Source organism: Colletotrichum siamense (genome assembly GCF_013390195.1).
Source record: "Colletotrichum siamense strain Cg363 chromosome Unknown KSG_Cg363_contig02, whole genome shotgun sequence".
Lineage (NCBI taxonomy): Eukaryota > Fungi > Ascomycota > Sordariomycetes > Glomerellales > Glomerellaceae > Colletotrichum > Colletotrichum siamense.
In genome coordinates this window covers 7,294,588-7,310,896 of record NW_023501015.1, presented here as the reverse complement: position 1 = coordinate 7,310,896, position 16,309 = coordinate 7,294,588, and the positions used below count along the sequence as shown (strand labels likewise).

Here is a 16,309-nt window from a genome sequence, read left to right as displayed (position 1 = left end):
CAAGATGGCGGCGCTGTTTGAGTTGAAATGGTGCTTCGGAACTCTCTGACCATTCTCTAGCTCCAGTCTCCGGCCATGACGTCCCCGATCGCCGCCGTTCCGGCCTCCGACCCCGCATCAGCCCCCGCCGACGCCAGCCAACCTCTTTCGGAGCCGGCACCCCCACCCCCGGCCGAGCTCGGGCTCACGATCGACCAACTTTTCTGCCTGAAGGCTCCTAGTTCCACAGCCAAACGAACAACGTCGGCGCCCGACCAGATAAGAATTCCGCCACTCGCTTCTGCAGCAGCGGCGGGCCCGTGGTCGAAAGAAGAAACGCCCCCAGGCCTTCCAGAACGCCTCGGCACCGCGGCCAGTGCCGAGTGCGGCGGGGGCACCAAGTTAACCACTTCCAAGGTTTTCGAGACTTGAGGTCCCACCGGCGGCGTCACGATCCGCGCTGCGGCCCTCCTGCGAAAAACCAGGAATACGGTTACCGCCGCAAAACCGCCGACGCGGCGAGTTTAGCGAGCTCGGTAGCCGCTGCGTATCGATCGGATCGTGATCGTCAGTACCAAGCTGGTTGACTCTGCTGTCAAAGGAGAAAAAACTGGTCTCGGGAACAGGTGTTTGCAGATCGATGTCACGGAGGATTTTGTTGGGCAAGAATTGGCATTTTGAATCGTTGGGTCCCAAAACTGGAACCTGGTCGTTAAATCGACTTCACTTCTTTGGCATCACGACGGTCTTATCAGAACATGCCGATTTACTTGACGCAAAAGGGATCCCCCGAGATGTTGTTGATACAAAGCAATGCAGCAACAGTTCCGCTTCTCATCGGTGTTGAGTATTGACGTCATAGCCTTATCTACCTTGAATAACTCGCCCGCGGTGAAACCATTGACAAAAATCGTACTTTGTGACAGAGACTGGTACCAGTGGTTGCCAGGCAATCACTGTGGAATCCTCCCTTGTTGGCGATGTACACTGTTGTAGGTACGGCAAGAGGTTGTAGTTGCTTATTCATCCAAATACCAACCCAGATGTTCGGTTCGCAGCCGCTGTAGCATTATCGTGAGGCTTTCTTTGGGACCACTTATCCACACGATGTGGAGGTGGAGTTTTTCAACGACATGCGATGGCTGCGCGGCTACGAGGCCTTCGAAAAGAAGACGACTGATGCTCAGATATGCGAAATACTCAGTGAGTTAAGTCTTTGGAGCAGCCTGTTCGTTCTGAAACTGTCTCCTAGCGTCGAACTTAGTGTTGTCCAGCAACAAGGCCCAAAAACACCGAAATGGCCGTTTGACAGTCTTGAAGCTGATAATATGGCAGGATATCTATCAAGACATCAGTTCTGATGCTGTCGACGTCGCGGTTTTCCGAGGCTTTGTGTTTTGACGTGTCGGTATTTCGCGAGAGGTTCTGCAGTCGTGACCCATAAATGAAGCCATCGTGAGTTTTTTGATCATTGTGGGGTGCGAAGCATTCGCGTTTTCCGGGGTTCGCAAAGTGAAACTATATCGCATGTAAGTCAAGCTCCATTCCAGCAGCCCTTCTCAATTTGCAAGTTCATCAAACCCTCAGTGATTCCGACCGAAAGACTTTTTCATCGTTCATCAGAATTTTACCCTCATGAGGCCTCCACGTCATTCTCCGGCATCTTCCTCTCCTCCGACTTTTGACGCGAAGGCCGTTGGGGATCGGTGCTGATCAACATCTACGACTCGTGGCGCGACATGCGCAAAAACGACTTGATGTTACTCTACCTCGCCATTTTCTATTGGGATGCTCTCATCGACGTCTGCCCTGACTCGTGCCACGTCGGGCGTTGATTGCAACAATTCAGCGTTATCTTGCGCAGCTATCTACGTGTACGGCGTCGGCCACGGCATTTGATGACGAGTATGTCCGAGCTCAATGGCATTGTTGAATGCGTTGTTTTTCCCCTCCATTTGCGCTTGTAAGATTGACAGGCGCAGTGCGTCTCACTTTGCGCAGACTCGGTTCCATTCTTAGGATCTTCTTCCACCTGGCCGTTTCGCCATTATTCTCGGCTACCTCGCGGGAGTCTTTTTTTCCTATCCCAGCCTCCCGCAAGAAACCTGCCTCATTGCCTGATCCCGATGCATTAAGACGTAATCTTACCGCAGCAACTTAGCTGTCGGCGTGAAATCCCTCATGAAACCAAGTTTGACTCTGCAGCCTCTCCAGGGATGACATCCAGCAGAGTTTGAAGTTTAGATCATCATCCAATGAAGACGGGCGCTGCAACGAGCAAGAGGTCCTGAGAGGAAAATCCATTATCAATGTTATGCTGGCAAGGTGGACCCTTTTGCCCCATTATCGGTGTGTGAAGGTCAACACACCGCCAATAGCACCGAGTCCTATTGGGATTTTTGGTCTTCATGCACCGTGCTGAGAGGCTGAAGGGTGAGGGACATTTTTTCACCTTGCATCGGGGCTCCACCAGAGATCTGCCCTCCAGTCTGTGTGTTGATACCTCCCTATCATTGATCCTTTCACGGCGAGACGGGGGTTCCTTTGGGACTCGACTCTTGGCCTTAGCGCCAGCCAGTCCCAGTCCACATTACGAGGCATTTACCCAGTAATAAACTGTGTTTCGAGTCCACAATCACGCCAGGCAGGCTGGCAGAACGAGAATGTGCCTTGTTGCCTTGGACGAGATAATAGTAAACTGGAGAACGCGTGGGTCGTTGATAGGGCCTTGTCTCAGGGTGCACAAGCACAAGCACAAGCACTGCACTGCAAGCGCAATCACGTAGATAGATGCCTCTTCAGGCAGATAGGGGTCGGTATCGATAGTCGCCAGCAGGGATCTCGGGAAGGCTCTGCTTGGCTGCTTGCGTTGCCTGCAAGGCGGCGGCGCGGCTTCCTTTCGCGGCTTTGAGAAGATGTACAGGAAAATCCGGATATCTCCTGCCGATCTACTGCCTCGACAAGTCGTAGGCGCGTCCAATTTGCTGGGCTGGTGGCTTGGCGCACATGTGAAAAAATTCTTTTCTGTTTTTCTTCTTCTTGTCTTTTTTTGGTTGACAGCGAACATCGATAGGGCTCGCAAACTTGGTCAATCAGGGTCTCTCTGCAGAGAACATCCTTTCTCAATCCTTCGTCTCATGCTTTAGAGCCATGCAGAAGACGGCAAACAGGGACATACCACCCAAGGCCTCACCGACCGTGGGCATGAACACGGACACGGCACACAGGGAACCGATAGCGATACGGATGCTGGACGGAAAAGAGGCCGATAAGGCTCAAACTTCCAATGGCTGTCAAGCTGTTGCAAACGCACAGATTGTCGAGTTCCCAAGAGGCAGCCAAGTCGTCCACCTCTTCGCCCAGGCTGGAGGAACAGCGGGCCCTTCCGAACACTCCCGATAGGACATAGGGGTCCTGCAGGCTACATGCCTCCATTCCGCCCTACATCGGATCCTCTAATGACATCACGGCGTGGCCTGAAACCACGTTCCTGAGTTTCGCAGGGGTGGAAGGCCAATCAACGATGTGAAGCAGGGATCAAGAGTTTCCTGAAAGGCCCCAGCGTTGTAAACGCTAGAACAACTTTTCACCGTCTTCTCCATTTCCCGTTCAGTTCAACCAAGTCCGGGTACGTACACGGTACGGGCTGAGTGGGAGTTCTGCGACACGGTGACAGCCTGCTCATCCCAAGGAGATGCCGATTGGAGGTGTACATCATACATGTGATGGCAAACTCGCGACTCGCATCACAACCCGTCCCGCATCGCGCTTGCCATCCGTTCATACGCCATACGCGCAGAACACCATTTCCGGGAACTTCTCGGGCTTCAGTATCCAGTTTAAGATGGAGCTTGAGAAGCACCACGTTTTAAAAGATCCACCACCACTGTGAGGGCCTCCGCGGCCTGACGTCATGAGCAGATGGAGTGTTGCCGTCGCTAAGGGCGCTTCATTTCAGACACCTTACCCAGAAACCCCGTACAAAGTCCCTCATTTGCGGGTTGCACTCCGGAGGAGGAGGAGGAGGAGGTGGTGGTGGTGGTGGTGGTGGACAGCCACCACTTCTGCCTCGGGTTTTACGGAGACCATCTACCTACGAATACGCATGTCTTTAGCTATCGCAAACGGCGACGGCTGAAACGGCGCCAAAGTGGCTGTCTGTCTGCAATGTCTCTGCAATGTGTCCTCGGGAAAAATAGACCGAACAATGTTCCTGGCTAAGGCTCCAGTTTAATTCTAGAAAACTTCTCGCGTCCGACCGTTGCGAGTTATGATTGAATGACAGATTCACGCTAGAGGCTGAAGATCAATTTATTTGCCACCACCCGAAAAAAGCGATGGGAAAAAATAGAGCAAGGCACAGATTGAGGCTCAACAACCAAGATCTTGGCTGTGCTGAACCATACTTCAGCCTCATAACGGGCATAACCAGGACACCATTTCGTCTGATACAGCGCCCGTGCCGGTATCGATAAGCCATGAATCGCCCTTGTCAGGCTAGGCGGGATTCGGGATGGTCCATGGAGAGGGAGGTGAGGGCCTCAGTCTACGGATACGCAGGCGGCAGTACATACGAGCGCGCTTGGCCGCCAGCCTTCAGGTAGGTATGTATGCGGGCACGCCCTGACTCGGTCGTTGTCCATCGGCTCAGCACCGGCGGAGACACGGCACGTCATCGGCCCATAGCACGGCGGAGCAACGGCCCAACGCCGGCGGAGAAGTTCTACGTCATTGGCTCCAGTTGTGTGCGGGTCAGAGACTGAGAAGACCCCGTTATCGCTGGTCTAACGGGGCCTCAAGACGGTTCAACCCAGTACCGTCGAGACAACGGACGGAGACCGACTGGGGAACCGCCGGCACCGACTCGAAAAACAACATCGAGATACCGTCTCAACACCAACGAGGTACAGACCCAAATTCTACGGGGCACTGTCCCCAGCCTCAACGGGGCATCAACCTGGTAGGGACGGGACATTTACGGCGGGTCCGCCGCAGGCGACAGCAAGACGCCATCGGTCCGAAAAAGGAAACAGGAGGCCATCCACTGTTGTTCTTCAAAGAGACATCGAAAAGGATAAAAAGGACGAGATGAATCTGCTTCAATGGGTCCCTTTTCGATCCAGCATCACACACCACTCCAATCCAATCTCATCACATTCAAATACTCTTCTCCGCGCCTCTCAACAGCTTCATCTGATACCCATCTCTCTCCAGTATCAACAACTTCGACACTTTCGATTTACACCACCACCACACACATTCAAAATGGCCGCCGTTGAGTTCGCTTCCCGCAAGCCTGAGCTTGGTATGGAGAAGGTTATCAACCCTCGCCGCCAGGACTCTGGATACGCCTCTCCCTGCGACTCTCCCCGCCTCACCGTCCAGCTCAACGATGGCAACGAGATCCCCCAGATTGCCCTTGGTGTCTACAAGGCCCCCAACGGCCAGGAGACTGAGGAGGCTGTCATCGCCGCCCTCGATGCCGGATACCGCCACATCGACTCTGCTGCCAGATACGCCAACGAGGAGGCTTGCGGCCGCGCCCTGAAGAAGTGGCTCCAGAAGACTGGCACTCCCCGCAGCGAGGTCTTCATCACCACCAAGCTCTGGGATGCTGACCACGGCTACGAGGCTACCTTCAACGCCCTCTGCGACTCCCTGAAGAAATTCCAGCTCGACTACTTCGACCTCTACCTCATCCACTCCCCCTCTGACGACAAGGAGAAGCGCATTGCCTCCTGGAGAGCTCTTGAGACTGCCCAGCGCCTCGGCAAGGTCCGCTCCATTGGTGTCTCCAACTTCGGTGTCAACCACCTCGAGGAGCTTATGGCCGAGACCTCTGTTGTCCCCGCTGTCAACCAGATTGAGGTCCACCCCTTCCTCCAGCGCCAGGACCTCGTCGACGTCTGCCGCCAGCACGGCATCGCCATCGAGGCCTACTCTCCTCTCGCACGTGGCAACAAGCTCGAGGACCCCGTCATTGGCAAGCTTGCTGAGAAGTACGGCAAGACCCCCGCGCAGATCCTCCTCAACTGGAACGCCGCCAAGGGCAACATCGTCCTCCCCAAGTCTTTGACCGCCCACCGCATCAAGTCCAACTTCGAGTCTTTTGACTTCGAACTCTCCCCTGAGGACGTCCAGGTCATTGACAACCTTGAGGAGGGCTACATCACCGGCTCTCTCCACAAGACCGAGGACTAAATGCCTTGTATGGCATGTGCTTTGACGCACCCCTTTCGTTCGGCACCCCCACCGCTGGATCCTCCAGCAACATGAGCTTTCCTCCATCCTGAGAGGCTACGGAACAGCCTTTACGATTGCCGACGACGAGCATCGCACGTCGTCCACCCAGGACATGATAAGGAGTTGATTGCTACTGGCGCCATCGCGCCCTCTTCCCCCGCCGAAGAGCATTTATTTCGGAGTATGGGTTTGGTTTTGGGATATCATAGAGATTGCATAGATCTTTGTCTAGACTAGCGTGCTAGGCATCAGTCAGGCTTGTTCTGATACGAATTTACGTCTTCATCTTTTACAACTTGAGCTTCAATCGTGATAGTGAGTAATGTACAAAGTGACAAAACGACGAGATCCCGGGTGTCTTGATGCTGCAACGGTTTCCTTGGCTGTGAATGGGTCCACAGTGCATTCATGCCTTCTGCCTGGAGGATGGCTTGACGAAAACTGGGTCACCCCAAGGCTTCATGTCCTGTCGTCTGAAGTTTCTTCCTAGCTGACGTCGATCACGAATTAGAGTCGGGAAAGCCGCTAGTCAGTCAAAGGAGCACACCGCAATTTCAAGGTCAATCAGTAGCCCGGGCCGCCTTTTTGAAAACGAAATTGAAACGAAATTCTGAGGTTGAAGATCAGCTTCTCAAGAATCGCCGATTCCCTTAAGTTCGAAGCAGGCCGAGCGTAGATTTCGCTTGGCATTCCCATGTGTGATCTTCCATGAACACCGTTCGCGAACTTGTCCGGATTGATATCAAACTCAAACTGCGCTGATGTACACAAGCTGCCAAAAGCTAGTTCTTCCACTGATGTCCGTTGGCTCCGTTTGTTCTGCCATCGTATTGGTACCGTTCCTCCAGCTCAAAGTATTTGTTGAATCCAACACCGTCGCACACTTCCGCATAGGAAAGAACGGTTGGTGGTTTGCCGACAGTGAGGGAACCCTTGAGTGCCTCCAGTGTTTCCCGAATGCTTCTCAATTTGGCTGCGACGAGTGTCCATGGATATGCCACTCCGCAATATCCGAGTTCACCCAATTCCTTCGCGGAAAGGTTCTCCGTCTTTCCGCCCTCAATGATGTTGGCGAAAAGGGGGAAGTCGAGATCCTTCCGCAGGCGCGCCATGGTCTCACGATCGGGAAGGGCCTCTACAAAGACAGCGTCGACTCCAATCTCGATTGCCTTCTTGGCCCTGGCAAGCGCCTCATCATACCCAAGAATGAGACTGTCGGTTCGAGCCATGATCCAGATATCCAATCCTTCGTTCCTTGCATCCACTGCAGCCTGCCATCGGGCGTATGCCTCACTTCTGGAGACCACACTTTTGCCAGCGGTGTGACCGCATCCTGGAACACTTAGCCCCAGTTCATCATCAAATCATCAAGGGGTGGCTAAAATATCTTACTCTTCGGCCAAGTCTGGTCCTCAATCATGATGCCGGCAGCTCCTGCTGTTGCGAAGCTATTCAGAGTAGGTTAGCCTGCATAGAGTACCATTTGGCTAGATGTCACTGTACCCTTCCACAGTTCTTTTGACGTTCATAGGACCGCCGTATCCAGTGTCGCCATCCACAAGAATCGGGACGCTGGTCACTCGTGCAACTTCTTGGACCTTCGCTGCGACCTCCTGGAATGCAATGTATCCTGTATCAGGCAGGCCAAAAGCAGAAGCCATGGCGTAGCCAGCAAGGAAGACAATGGGAAATCCGGCTTCCTCGCAAAGTCGAGAGCTGAGAGCATCGTAGCTGCAGACGTGTGCAACAATTTTGGAAGGGTCATCATGAGCTTCCTGCATAAGGGAGCGGAGCTTGGACGCCTGCAGGGACGGAATCCGTCCGCGAGAGCTGTCTAAGCTTATGGTTGCGCGGTCGCCGCTCTTCTTGACACTTGGCAGGCTGTTTGTCTCGAAGTGAAAGGGATAAGGGTTTGTGTTTACAATTGATTTGGACATGGTGTGTGAGTTCGAAATGCTTGAATAAGTGAAACTGAAGTCTGTGAATGTTGGGCCGGATGTCCACCTGCCCATACCAAGTTCACCACAGAAACTGGCATCTTATATACACGATTGATGATGGGTTCTGTGCACCAAAAACAATATCTTCCCCGTCCGATTTTCGGAGTGGTGAAGCGCAAACTGTGAACTTCGGCAACGTGTTTCCCTAAGGTCTTCGTAGATGCCTCTTGGCCAGGCCATCGTCAGCGCCGCTTCGTGCGGGGATCCAAGCACGGATGGTGCTGCGCGGCGGGGCATGCAAGGGCGGACCGACGCGGATAGTCGCGGAGCGTCGCGGGCATGATTTTCCTCCTCATCACTTTCTTCAACTGATCGTCAACAACGTCGGCTTACTGCTAATTGCATAGACTGGATACTTGGGTGATTCCACGAGGTAAGATCAGTCCCAATGGCCCACAGCTCCTGGTTGACTCAAGCAGGGCCCCCATAGACCATCTTTCATATTCATGATTGACACTCATGATGAATGATGGATCAAGGGCCGACCTTGGGGATGACTCGGCACCGCAGGAGTCCCCACGGTATAGACGGACATATGTCGCTTGTGATTCTTGCCGAGCTCGAAAAGTAAGATGCAACATGGGAGAGAAGCCGCCTTGTGCGAAGTGCAAACGAGAGCATCGCGACTGCCGATTTGACCGTCGCCCCAGAACCGCGAAACATAGAGATGTCCCGGCCTGGGCAGGATCGACAACAGCGCAACGTACAACGACATCACCGGCACAGCAGAGTTCATCCGACGTAACCCAAGCGGTATCCTCGGCAGCATTGACTCAAGCCAATGTTCGACCTCATCAGCAAGAGGTCTCTCCTGAAGACACTATTCCATCAACCGATCCTGATAACCACTCCATCGCATGGCCTCAGAGCTCCCTTCCAGACAGCAGGTCAATCTCTGATAGGGTCATGTCGAGTCTTGTGACGGGTTCTAATGATGCGCTCGACGTGTTGTCTGACGCGGCAAACTTGCTTCACCACAATACGGCATCGCCTGCTTCTGGGCCACCCACACAAACAACTCTGGCCATGCAAGATGTCCCAGTTGCTGTCCCTGCGGCTAGGAGTCCAGGCTGCCAGAGCGGAGCGGGGTTCAACATAATAACTCTGTCGGAGCCGACTGATGCCATCCTGGACATGTGGGATAAATGCAGATTTGTCAGACAAGGCTGGTTTACCTCACAAGAGGCCGTCACATATGTTGATCTGTGAGAGGATAAACTGCAATGAAGAAGATTGATCACTGATCCTGATAGCAGATTTTACAAATACCTGTCTCCATGGTCACCAGTCGTCATTGATCAGTACTGGAATCACGAAGCACACACCGCTCTCATATGTGAAGAGTCAATGCTTTGTTGCACAATATTGATGATCTCTTCACGATTCTTCATGCTCCCAGGCGCAGGCGGAGTATCTAGAAGCCACCTTATACACAACCGTCTTTGGCAGTATTGCGAGTCCCTGATAAAGCGAATCATACTCGGCCAGGAGAAAGTCTCATCTGCCAAAATGAGAATTATTGGAACTATTGAAAGTTTATTACTGATATCGGATTGGCATCCCCGCGCTGTACATTTCCCACCGGATACAGAGGGTTGGGATGCCGTGCTAGTCGACACCGAATATGATCGCCAAAATCGCAAGCGTACAAATAATGAAGAACCACTCCTCCGGTGGCGTAAAGATGTATTCGAGCCAGCAAAAAGAGCCAGTCGGATGTCTTGGATGCTTCTTGGCTTGGCGACAAATCTCGCATACGAGCTTGGGATTTTGTCCAGCGACCATCAAGGAGACGCGTCTGGCCTCAACATAGCTGAGCGTCGGAAATTTCGAGCTCAAAAGCTTCTTTACACCTACATGACACAGACAGCGACACGACTTGGCTATCAAACCGTGTTCCCAGAAAGCATTTCAATTGTAGTTGCCCGATCATCAATGCGACATATAGATGACGAGGCACAGGTTTCATGGAACACTCACGTGGATGCGTACCTGGAGCTTACCCGGCTTTCGAAAGTGGCATCGACAATGTTCTTTCAATCCAAAAATCACCTGGAGGCTGTTCTTCAAAATGATAACTACCCCGATCTTCTGGAGCACTTTCTCGCCTCGCTGTCGACCTGGAATAATACGTTTGGGTCGACTCTGACAGGTTTGAAACCCCACTCCCAGCTGACCAAATCGCCTTCTATGTCTGACTAGTTTCGTAAGATACTCACGAACCTCTCAAAGATTCGCTGCTCATTGAATTGTACCATCTAAAAGCCTGCATTGGTTCTATTTCCGTACAGGCAGTAGTAAAACGGGCAACTGTTTCGGGGTCAGTGCGGCCACATCAAGACGGTCTGGCTTCGTACATGACCGTCCAAGACGCGAAATTTCTGCAAGGTGTCCTTTCAGATAGCTGTCAGGTGCTAGAAATGGTAACCGAGAGACCATTCAAGGAACATCTGGCATACGCTCCTGCCCGTATCAGACTGAACGTAATTTCGGCATCTGTTTTTCTGCTAAAGGCTATCAGCCTTGGGTCGCCAGCAACAGATGTGGATGGAGCTCTGCGTGCGCTGGATCGGTGCACTTTTACCCTGAAGAACTATCCGCCAGACGACATGGACTTCGCGATGAGATACGCTAATCTCATTGAAAGACATGCGTCAAGTCTCCGTGGCACGCTGTCATCGATGTCTCAACCTTTGAGAGAAGGAAGAAGGCCGAGCCAAACTTTACCACATGGCCATACGGGCAGTCTTCATGGCGGACTTGATCTCACAACTTCTCATTCAGAGACGACAGCGATAACTGAAGCAGCATTACTGGATCAGTCGGGATTTTGGCGAACGTGGCAATTTGACTCCAGCATAGCTCCATTTGGCGATACAGCAGATCAGCTATCCCACGGTTTCGATGTTGATTCTCTCAACTTCTTATGGAACCTGCCGGATATTAGCTCGTGAAGCAATCAAAGGTCCTGTATTGCAACTTGAAGAATACTTTGCCCTAGTCAAGTCACATTGCCGCCGCTTGTGTCTGGAAGCTTGCCCAGTATCGAAAAGAGCAGTCAGAGAAACCAGAAGTCAGGTACCAGTCAAATCCAACGCCATTTTGATCCGTGTCGATCCGCATCGGACCTCATAGGTCCGTGTCAATCCGTGTCAATCCGATGGGCCCCGCACCGGCCTGCTGGCCCTCGGCCCCGCTCCTGCGATCCGTGTAAGGCCGGACTGAACCTCACAGAGTACATTCGGCATATGCCATAATCCGTCTGCAACCGAGCTTATCGAGCCATACTTTGTCCGGGCTAAACGACAATCAATCGAGCCAGCGACAGTGTCGCTGGAGCCACGGACGCTAGCGGACGGAAACGTGCAGGATCTCTGGGGTAGTCTGGGGTAAATTTGGGGGAAATCTGGGGAAATATAGCATACGATTGTCATCATCAGCAAAGATTTGTATAAATAGTTCACTCGACTTTCCGAGATTTTTGACTGGTTTCTTGCTCAGATCGCCTCCGACTTGGAAATTTGCACGTATGACCAACGAAACCCAACGCGAATTTCATGAAATGGCCCCTATCGAACTCAAGGAAGATACGCCTGCTTGCGATCATGTTGAGAAAGGCGAAAGCCTTGGGCCAGTAGCCAGCAATATTGGCCATACTGGCACAGGGAAAAAAGCCAGTCCAGCAGAGATCAAGCTTGTGAGGCGCCTAGATTGGACCATTCTCCCTGTGCTTTGGGTCATGTATTGGTTCAAGTAAGCAATGTTAGGACCAACTAAAGCGCCGCGGCTGATTACTACAGCTACCTCGACCGGAATGCTATCACTGTCGCTAGGTTAGACGGAATGGAAGAAGAGCTCAACATGACGTCGACGGAGTACCAGACCTGTGTCTCCATTCTTTTCGTGGGGTACATCTTAGGGCAGATTCCAAGCAGTAAGGCCTCCCTCACATGCCATTCCCAAGTCTGACTTTTACAGATATGCTCATAACAAGGGTCCGTCCTTCCTGGTTTATGGGAGGAGCGATGGCTCTATGGGCCATCGTTAGCACCCTCACAGCAGTGACCAAGGACTACAAGGGTCTTCTTCTCACACGCTTCTTCTTGGGGATTACGGAAGCCCCCTTCTACCCAGGAGCTTTGTACATCCTCGCCATGTTCTACGATCGACAGGAAATCGCCACTCGAATTTCTATTTTGTTTAGTGCTAATATTTGCGGCACGGCTTTTGCGGGTCTCATCGCCATTGGAGTCTTCCAAATGGAACAACTAGCCGGCCTGTCTGGCTGGAGATGGTTATTTATCATCCAAGGAGTCATTACATTCGTCATTTCTATTGCCTCCATATTCATTCTACCGAACGAGCCCCTTAACACGCGATGGTTGTCTGAAGATGACCAAAGACTTGCGCATGCCCGGGTAGCGAGAGACACCGTCGAACTTGAAGATAACACGAGCACTTGGGTCGGCCTGCTCCAAGCGACACGCGACCCGCGTCTTTGGGTTCTTGTCTGTTGTCAACACTGCCACATGGCTGCAAGCAACTTCAAAAACTTCTTCCCCACGATAGTTGAAACTCTGGGCTTCGATAGGAACGTCACTCTCGCTCTTACTTGTCCACCTTATCTAATCTCTGGTGTTATATCTGTGATTTGGGCTGCTAGTTCTGGTGAGCTTCTTGCGTACTCTTTCTTCGGTTTTATTTGGTTAACAATGAATTAACCAACTTAGGGCGTTTCAACGAAAGAGTGTGGCATATCACGATCGCCAAAGCTATTGCGGTCTTCGGGTTTGTCCTGGCCTGCAGTACGCTTAATACCGGGGCTCGTTACTTCGCAATGTGCGCGTTCGCAACCGGAGTCTATGCCTGCAACAGCGTGATCCTGGGATGGGTATCGAGTACTTGTGGGCAAACGAGAGAAAAGAAAGCTGTGTCTCTTGCGTTGGTAAATACCATCGCCACAATCGGACCCATATACACTCCTGTAAGTACACATACACATTGTCTCAAGGTTGCGTCCCTCAGGCTTGGCTTACAATTCTGAAGTACCTTTGGCCGGCCTCAGACGAACCCAGATATACTACTGCTATGGCCTCAAGTGCTGCATTTTCTGCGGCAGCTGCGGCCTTAGCATGGCTTCTGAGACGGATGCTGATCAAAGAGAATCAAAAGGTACTGCGCTCAGGGACAAGCAATGTGTTACTGTATAGTTATTAGTATTATGGCGGGCTAGTTACAATCTCTTCAAAACCCGTCGTTCGTTGCTCAAATCCATCTTCCCTTTCCACCGCTCGTGTATCTTTTGCCTGTCCGTGTTGCAACCAATAGCATATTCAATTTCATTTCGTCTTTCATCCTTTCGTGGCTCATGTACCGTGATCCACGGCTCGGTTTAGAGTGTTGCAGGAAATGCGATGTGCCCGAGGAACCCGCTACCAATGTTTCCGATTTCTGTCTACGCCGTCCATCTTTTGCGATTGGGCTCTGCTTGGAAGGTCCGTGAACGATTTCACCTTGACGAGCCGATGAGGTGTGCAAGATACCGGTGTCGCAGGGGTTGATGCTGAGAAGACTCTCTCGACAGGGCGAGATGATGGATGAAGGCTGTCCGAAGTTGCCCGGGTCAAAGTCGGGATGAAGAAGGATCCTTTGCCAGCGGAAGAAGTGACATCGTCGGAGTACGATGAGACACGCCGTGGAGGCTGGTTCGGGGTAATGACCAGACTCGGTCGTCTTTGAGTCTTCTCTTGCCGTTCCTGGTCTTGTTCAGCTCTTGAGTCGGAAGCAAGGTTGTCATCAAACCGGGTGATTGGCGACGAAAGATCACCAACAAATGATCCCGTTCTGGCTTCCTTGGCTACTTCGTCTCCAAGTTCAGCTTTCCCGACCGAACGATACCAGTTTGCAACGCCGTCGTGCCCCGTTGTGCTCGAATACGGCGTGGAGCCTTGCGAGTGACTTCTAAGGCGCCCAATCGAATTGTTATGTACCTGTAGATGGGTTGAAGGTATCATGGCAGACATCCTCCGTCCCCGATCAAAACCAACTCTTCCGGTTGCCATATCCGTCTCTCCCAATTCGTCGTCAAAAAAACGGCTGGCAGCATGCTTCTTCGGGGACTCTGGCCGGGGTGGGAGGCTCAATGACCCAAAGGACGTCTGTGAAAAGCTCAGGGCTTGATTCATGTTCCCACAGTTATCCTCTGCAATCCTAGATGATAGAGTTTCGTCTTGGTCTGGTCTCCCGCTGGCTTGCACGCCTCCATGATGGTCAGTTGTCTCGTAAGGATGCTTCCGTTCATCGATCTCCTCGTCGAACATGTCGAAGTAGATGTAAGGAACGTTGCGAGCTGCGATCCCCATGTTCTTTTCCGCCTCGGACCCGGGTAGTTCTTGGTGTGCCTTTCGAAGGGAATTTTTGATCATGCCCTCTAGCTTGTTAAGCTCCTGGAATAACCTCTCTTGAGAAATATTGGTTCTGAAGCTGAGAGCACTAATAAATCGTCAATTTGAAGAAACCAAAGATCTTGTTCGGAACTAGAATGCTTACATGGTTACCAACTGCAAAGTCATCTGAATAGCCCAGTTTGAATTGAAGATCTTGACCTTGTAGTCTTGAATCTCTTCCTTGTGGATACTCAGGATGAAATAAAGGTTTGTTTTTCTGAGAAGTGTTGCAAGCGAATTGCCCTCCGCGTCGAAATGTACGCTGAGTTTTCGGAGGAGCTGATCGAGACCAGCGATGTTGGACTTGCAGTCTGCTAAGGTGTCTCCAATCTGTCCCCATATGTTGTGATAAAAGTAAGAAAGTGACGGTACGTGTGTCTGACACTGCCTCACTGTCTTGTCCACGGACACAAGGAGTCCAGACAGCTTTTGGACCTCTTCGCAAGTCTCTGATAGTTTGATGTCCACATTCTTGACCTTTTTGGCCAGTCGAATCAACACAATAGCAGTCTGCAAAACGTCAGCAAGCATGAATCGAACAGCAAGCGGGTATTCCTATGCTCTGCCTCTCTTCGCAGACCAATGAACCGAAGGACATGGAGAAACCACTCACACTTCCAGCAGCTCCTGCTAGTGACGCTGCAGTCGCAGCAATCGATATGGGGTCCATTTCAGATGTAATGAAGACCGAAGAGGCATTGAAAAGAACACTCCTCGTGCAAGCTCAGAGTCTGTCAAGAAGAAAGACACCATGCTTCTAGAAACGATCAGATATAAAGGATTCTGGAGAACGATGAGCTATTCTAGTGCTGGTATTGCGGCTATCTGAGAACATTCCAGATCAAGTTTAAGCATATCAGTCGGATCTTGGAATGGGTGGCTGGCAACGTTAACCGTTGGCGCCACTGGGCGCCTCATACCGCTGAGGCTGAAGCAAGAGCTGACAGCGGATTGGGACCACCAAAATACAGATCTGTCCGATTTGGGACACTTCAGACGTCTAGCACGATTGAACTAGAAGGCTTACTTGGTTTCAGACCACACGCCAGCACACCAAACGGTTGGATAACAGACTAAGTAAAGGGGATAGGTGTGACATGTCGAGGCCAATCTCTCTTGGTACACCAACCACTCTTAGTCCCTTACTCCTGAGGTTGCTTTAGACTTGAATTAGTCGAACAGAAAGAAGATGCTTCCTCCTTTTCCGGAAGGACAACCTTGCTTTTTCCCAGTATACTAGTGTTAGTCGATGCTCAAGTACAACCGCCATATTTTCGACCACAATTCTATTGTTACACCGAAAGCAGCCACCACAACCCCTGCAAACGTATAATTGACCGTTTAACATGCGCCTAATTGAGTTCTTGTCTCTCTGGCCTCCTTTTCTTCCGGCTCGATCAATTTGTTTCAGTCACCACTGAGGTAGTTCAACGCTCTTCACAACCACGAAAGAATCCCTGATGAGCCAAAATAGAGTTCACCCCTGGGAAAAGATGCAGCCACGCCAGATCTCCCGTAGATCTTAGAGGAGGGCGCTAAGCCTTAGGCTCTATGTAGCGCTCGGAAGATTTTTCCGGTCCATGAGAGGTAGCCTGTAGCATTCTCAAACGAATTTCGCGTTTCCAGCACCCGACTCAACAA

At 51.7% G+C, this 16,309-nt stretch overlaps 5 protein-coding genes across 5 annotated transcripts; 3 read left to right on the top strand and 2 right to left on the bottom strand.

The window, feature by feature from the left end:
• Positions 1 to 5,244: 5,244 nt before the first annotated feature.
• Positions 5,245 to 6,180, top strand: CGCS363_v003937 (putative oxidoreductase; the record flags this gene model as incomplete). Its single annotated transcript, XM_036635786.1, has 1 exon — positions 5,245 to 6,180. One exon carries the CDS (start codon positions 5,245 to 5,247, stop codon positions 6,178 to 6,180), a length of 936 nt encoding a protein of 311 aa, XP_036500514.1.
• An 824-nt stretch (positions 6,181 to 7,004) lies between these two features.
• Positions 7,005 to 8,159, bottom strand: bcpA-2 (Carboxyvinyl-carboxyphosphonate phosphorylmutase; the record flags this gene model as incomplete). The annotated part of the gene is made up of 3 exons (XM_036635785.1): positions 7,005 to 7,555; positions 7,615 to 7,670; positions 7,726 to 8,159. 3 exons carry the CDS (start codon positions 8,157 to 8,159, stop codon positions 7,005 to 7,007), a joined length of 1,041 nt encoding a protein of 346 aa, XP_036500515.1.
• A 1,089-nt stretch (positions 8,160 to 9,248) lies between these two features.
• On the top strand, positions 9,249 to 10,424 carry CGCS363_v003935 (Transcriptional activator ARO80; the record flags this gene model as incomplete). The annotated part of the gene is made up of 2 exons (XM_036635784.1): positions 9,249 to 9,427; positions 9,479 to 10,424. The coding sequence occupies 2 exons, from the start codon at positions 9,249 to 9,251 to the stop codon at positions 10,422 to 10,424; spliced, it is 1,125 nt and encodes a 374-aa protein (XP_036500516.1).
• Positions 10,425 to 11,784: 1,360 nt separating this feature from the next.
• CGCS363_v003934 (putative transporter) lies at positions 11,785 to 12,943 on the top strand (the record flags this gene model as incomplete). The annotated part of the gene is made up of 3 exons (XM_036635783.1): positions 11,785 to 11,975; positions 12,023 to 12,156; positions 12,201 to 12,943. 3 exons carry the CDS (start codon positions 11,785 to 11,787, stop codon positions 12,941 to 12,943), a joined length of 1,068 nt encoding a protein of 355 aa, XP_036500517.1.
• A 1,363-nt stretch (positions 12,944 to 14,306) lies between these two features.
• Positions 14,307 to 15,338, bottom strand: CGCS363_v003933 (uncharacterized protein; the record flags this gene model as incomplete). The annotated part of the gene is made up of 4 exons (XM_036635782.1): positions 14,307 to 14,380; positions 14,416 to 14,714; positions 14,772 to 15,178; positions 15,282 to 15,338. 4 exons carry the CDS (start codon positions 15,336 to 15,338, stop codon positions 14,307 to 14,309), a joined length of 837 nt encoding a protein of 278 aa, XP_036500518.1.
• Positions 15,339 to 16,309: the final 971 nt, after the last annotated feature.